The sequence below is a fragment of the Phoenix dactylifera genome, chromosome 8, assembly GCF_051530095.1.
Source record: "Phoenix dactylifera cultivar Ajwa chromosome 8, Ajwa_hap1_PhDact_Kaust_v1.1, whole genome shotgun sequence".
In the NCBI taxonomy this organism is placed as follows: Eukaryota; Viridiplantae; Streptophyta; class Magnoliopsida; order Arecales; family Arecaceae; genus Phoenix; species Phoenix dactylifera.
In genome coordinates this window covers 23,001,623-23,007,578 of record NC_143197.1, presented here as the reverse complement: position 1 = coordinate 23,007,578, position 5,956 = coordinate 23,001,623, and the positions used below count along the sequence as shown (strand labels likewise).

Below are 5,956 nucleotides of genomic sequence, written 5' to 3'. Positions count from 1 at the left end.
TTTTGATCCACTTTCAGGACTCCAAATTTGATGAAATTTTTACCTAACATTCTACACTCACAGAGGATTCCAAAGAGATAACATGCATCATCATCGGAGGCCGTTTGACCCCCTAAATAATTTGCCGAAGTTGGGACTTCGACACAGTTTTTCCGTAGTGCCGGAAAAATTTGTCAAAATCCGATTCTTCTTCTTTTAACCACCTCTACAACCCTTATCCGACCCCTCTAGACTATATCCACCCTTTGTATAGCCTAATGTCATCAAAAGACTAGATAGGGATGGATATTTACCTTTTTCTTTTTGGAAATCGAGGTCCTTGCGTAGAGGGGAAGGAGATCTACGTTTTTCCTTTCAGCTGGAAGTGCAACCGGGATCCCTTTCCTCCTTGAATCCCCTTCCTCTTCTTCTTTCTTCTTCTTCTTCTTCTCTTTTTCTTTCTTTCTTTCCTCTGTTTCACGCCTGAGAACCCCCTCCCTCTTTCTCTCGGTTTCACCAGCTCAAACCCTCCAATTAAATCACATCAAAACACTATTCACCCTTTGTTTAATATTATTAAATTCCCATTTTGCCCCTAACACTTCAACATATCTACCGTTATGCCATTAACTTTTGATTCCTTCCAATTTTACCCTTACCACTTCAATGCATCTACAACTATGCCATTATCTTTTGATTCCTTCCAATTTTACCCCTTATATCAATTTTAAAGGACTATTCTATCCCTTTTTATATATAAAAAAAAAAAATTTGGGGTTATTACATCCTCCCCCCCTTATATAAAATTCGTCCTCGAATTTAAAAGAGTAAATTACCTGTCATAGCTGCATTCGATGTCTGTGCCTCCTGTGGATTTACCGTGAACACCCTTCCTTGCCCTCTGCCTACTGGAGCTGACAGTTGAGATGGTCCAGCACTCTGCTGTGATGTTTGTGCTTGACCTCTACCTCTGCCTACAGGCTCCCTACTACTAGGCCTGTCCATCTGCACAGAAGGATAGGATGCCAAAGGCACAAACTGCTGGGTGGCACCCTGCGGGCATTCTCTGACAAAATGACCCGGCTGTCCACATCTGTAGCACACTCCCTGACCCATTCTGCATCTGCCAGGGTGCTGCTTCCCACATATGCCACATACTGGCCATGATTGGAACCTAGATTCAGTTCTGGCCATAGTGACTGGAGGACGAGGTACTGATGGTAGAAAAGTATCTTGTGATTGACCTCTTTTCCTCCATTTCCTCTTACGTGGGACAGGTGGAGCTAAGCGTACAGACTGCTCCATCGGGCCCTCCGAGAGATCTACTCCCTCAGATCTATCTCTACTGCTTTGCCCTTTCCCCATACTCATTTTCCTCTGTTCTCTTTCAGCTCTTTCCTCTTTGTTTCTGGTCTCCCACTGTTTTGCTTTATCAATCAGCCTAGATAAGGTGGGGACCTCTACTGCCAGTACTGCATTATAAAGCGGGGAAATCAGACCCCGCCTGAATCTTTCTATCCTGGCAGCTTCAGTGGGGATGATGTAAGGAGCATACTTCCCCAATCTAGTGAACTCACGAGCGTACTTAGATACGCTCATTCCGGGCATCTGCTTCAGCCTCTCAAACTGAAGAGCCCGATTCTGCCTCTCAGCTGGAGACAAGAACTCATCCATCACTGCTTGCCTGAACTCTTCCCAGGTTGGAGGATTCCTACTGTACAATCTGTCCTCCATATGCCTCTGGTACCAGTCCTAGGCATCTTCCTTCATTATAAGCCCTACAAGTTCTATAGCTCTTGCATCAAAACAGGGCAGTCTCCGTATCATCTTTTCAGTCTCCTCCAGGAATCTCTGAGGCTCTTCACCTTCTTCCTCCCTTAAACTCCGGGGTTCTGAGCCTCAGAAATTCCTGTACAGTAATCCCCTCATCATCTAGAGCTCGCCTGGCCAAACTTCTTGGCACAGGTACAGGAGGTGGGATGGATACTACTGACGGGGCAGGAGATTTCTCCCGAGCAATCTGCTCCCTCAGAGCCTGATTCTCCGCCAGTAACTGTTCCATTAATGCATCTCTACTTCCTACCTCTCCTTGATCATCAACCCTCCGTCTATCAGCAGGAGGAGGTTTTTCTCTTTGGGGCTCGACATGTGCGGAACCCGCATCCAATGCTATATCTGGCTCCATCCTCTTTCCAGGACGAGTAGGTCCTCTCCTTGGAGGTATTCTTTATATGTCTCTAAAAGAGTTAAAAAGAAAGGACGGTCGTTACACACTGAGTCATAATATATTTTACTGAATTGTAAATGACTCATAAATTAATATACAGAAAAATCCTATGCTCCATAGTATAATCCTATACTTAATCCTGACTCACCCTATTGCTCTGACAGGACTCTTCTTAACCTTTGCTCTGATACCAAGCTTTGTCACGACCCCCGCCCCGTTCCCGGCGGGCCGCCGCGACGGTCCTAGGGTGCGGGTAGGCATAAGGCCACCAGCCACCACGTAGAACCCTACTACCTATCAATCATCAATAAATCTTGAAAAATTTGGCATGATACATGCACAAAATGATCACTTTTTCTATAGTGACCTGTCGGGATTATCTCAATACATACAACAACACTACCTGTCAGAGCAGCAATCACATAATCTGTCACATAATGAACTTGGACAATATATATCAATACATTATCTCAGGCATATAACTAATATGTATAAAAATCTGGTTCCAATTCCATCCATGGTCAAACCCATATCCACAACAGGATCTATGACTGTAACTATACACTATATACAATAGAAGGTTTATAATACACCAAAAGGGTATAAACCTCTATCTACATTATACTATACTATACTATGGAGCGGCACAGCTAGCAGGCAACCACTAATCCTGCTCTTCTCTATACAATACCTGCCCTGCAATCAAAAACACCAAACTGGGGAGTGAGTATATAAATACTCAGTGAGTGGAGTAGAGAGTACTATGCACATGAGACAGAATATAATCATGGCTCGAGATGAAATCTCAAGATCAATAACAAGATGAACATGAACTCAACATAAAGAATATGGAGTAAATCATCAATATCACCACAATCAATATCAACTCATCTGAAGCATATATGGAATAATCAAGTCAACATATATGCTACTCATGAATATGTTCAACAGGTCATAGTACTGAATCATATAAATCAGGTGTCAATAGGCTGAATCATCAACAAGACAGCTATCGGGAGGTGGGTTTTACGCCCCAGGCGAACCAGCAACAACTCCCTACTGCCATATGCATACATCGAATATGACACCACACCAATATGTAAATCATCACTAGACAGCTGTCGGAAGGTGGGTTTTACGCCCCAGGCGAACCAGCAACAACTCCCTACTGTCACATGCATATGCAGGATAAGACACCATACTGATAACATAAATGCTAGACAGCTATCGGGAGGTGGGTTTTACGCCCCAGGCGAACCAGCAACAACTCCCTACTGTCACATGCATATGCAGGATAAGACACCACACTGATCATATAAATGCTGGCCAGTATCCAGAACAGAAATCCATCTCACATCTACATACTAAACGGCACCTCGCGGGAATTCTACATCCGCGGAAAGCCATACTGCACCTCGCGGGGTCTTACTATGCCCGGCGGCAAGCAGAATATAAGTCGTAGGACCGGCCGATCCTACGCCTAGGGCCGTGTCCCCCCCCTAGGAAGGGACTGGGCTCCGCCCACCCAGAAGGCTACTATGTGCACAAAGGCCGATGTTCAACCCCCATCGACTATAGGTGTCCTGCAGATACTGCCAAGCCATGCATAAATGCCATAATGCACCCTCCCAATACTCTACTAAAAAGGAGTATAATCAAGATTACCACTCACTCGATCATGACCCAATCATAAACTAACATTAGGGTTGGGAGTGAGGAATCACGGGAGTACAATGCAACTCAATATACCATGAGAAGGGTTGTACAAGTCTTTGAAATAGAGGAAATGAAATCAATTTACAAAAGAAATCATTTCACAATTCAGATCCAATTTCATTACTCATAAAGGAGTATAATCAAGCTACGACTCACAAGTCTTTAAAATAGAGGAAATGAAATCAATTTACAAAAGAAATCATTTCACAATTCGGAATCAATTTGATTACTCATCAACCCCTCGTAATTTCTCTCAATATTCCCTCAAATGCGTGCACAAGATAATCAAGTATGGAGAAACAAAATTATAGAGGAATCTACTACAATATCAATCAATATGCTCAAGTGGAATCAATTCACACTTGGCGACATTCATGAAAATGAATTAAGGATGCTCATGGTGCAAAGTACATGACTCCCACTCACCTGTCAATCTGGCACAGCCCTGATACGCCTCCAAAAATCTACAGCTGGCAGTGGGGAACTTCTTCCTCTTGTTTCCTAGCTTCTTGCCCAACTGTGACATGCATTTACAATACATTTAGTCTTGTATCAAGGGCTATAATCTACGTGCCAATTATAATATAGGGAACTTTAATTGATTCAACTCCCCCGTTTCCTAAATCTTTTCTTTTCTTTCTCTTTTTCTTTTTCTATTAATTAACTCATCATTTATGTGTATTAGGGACTCCCTTGCACGAGTACAAGGTCTCCCTTAGCCTAATCTAGGCTTAATACCCTATTATGGCATGAAATCCCTTATTTTCCACCCGGATGAACAGTAACCCGAACTGACAGTGGGTTACTTCATCCCGGTTTTGATCCACTTTCAGGACTCCAAATTTGATGAAATTTTTACCTAACATTCTACACTCACAGAGGATTCCAAAGAGATAACATGCATCATCATCGGAGGCCGTTTGACCCCCTAAATAATTTGCCGAAGTTGGGACTTCGACACAGTTTTTCCGTAGTGCCGGAAAAATTTGTCAAAATCCGATTCTTCTTCTTTTAACCACCTCTACAACCCTTATCCGACCCCTCTAGACTATATCCACCCTTTGTATAGCCTAATGTCATCAAAAGACTAGATAGAGATGGATATTTACCTTTTTCTTTTTGGAAATCGAGGTCCTTGCGTAGAGGGGAAGGAGATCTACGTTTTTCCTTTCAGCTGGAAGTGCAACCGGGATCCCTTTCCTCCTTGAATCCCCTTCCTCTTCTTCTTTCTTCTTCTTCTTCTTCTCTTTTTCTTTCTTTCTTTCCTCTGTTTCACGCCTGAGAACCCCCTCCCTCTTTCTCTCGGTTTCACCAGCTCAAACCCTCCAATTAAATCACATCAAAACACTATTCACCCTTTGTTTAATATTATTAAATTCCCATTTTGCCCCTAACACTTCAACATATCTACCGTTATGCCATTAACTTTTGATTCCTTCCAATTTTACCCTTACCACTTCAATGCATCTACAACTATGCCATTATCTTTTGATTCCTTCCAATTTTACCCCTTATATCAATTTTAAAGGACTATTCTATCCCTTTTTATATATAAAAAAAAAAAATTTGGGGTTATTACACTGCGGCCGGGCCCCCTCCCGCTGCCGCCATGGCACAGCCCCATTTTGGTGTCGTAGGGCTCACGAGAGGAGAAAGTAGAAAAAAAAAAGAAAAAAAGAAAAAAAAGAAAAAACAAAAGAAAAAGAAAGAAAAAGAAGATTTAAATGTGTGTAGAGAAGACTTAATTGTGTGCAGAGAACACTTAACTGTATGATGCACACAATTAAGTATTCTCTGTATACAATTAAGTTTTTTCTGCACATACTTAACTATGTGATGCAGAGAATACTTAATTCTGTGCAGAGAAGGAAAGAAAAAGGAAAGGAAAGAAAAAGAAGAGAAGAAAAGAAAAAGAAAAAAAGGAAAGCAAAAGAAATGAAACAAGAAGAAGAAAAAGGAAAGAAAAAGAAAAAGAAAGAAAAAGAAGAGAAGGAAAGAAAAAGAAAAAAAGGAAAAAAAAGAAAAGAAAAAAAG

General features: G+C 41.9%; 1 protein-coding gene across 1 annotated transcript; it reads right to left on the bottom strand.

Moving 5' to 3' along the window:
- Window positions 1–410: 410 nt before the first annotated feature.
- LOC149753040 (uncharacterized) lies at window positions 411–5,309 on the bottom strand. The gene is made up of 2 exons (XM_089924985.1): window positions 5,032–5,309; window positions 411–4,439 (listed from the first exon to the last, which is right to left on the bottom strand). Exon 2 carries the CDS (start codon window positions 1,711–1,713, stop codon window positions 799–801), a length of 915 nt encoding a protein of 304 aa, XP_089781111.1. The 5' UTR covers window positions 1,714–4,439; window positions 5,032–5,309; the 3' UTR covers window positions 411–798.
- Between the last annotated feature and the right edge of the window lie 647 nt (window positions 5,310–5,956).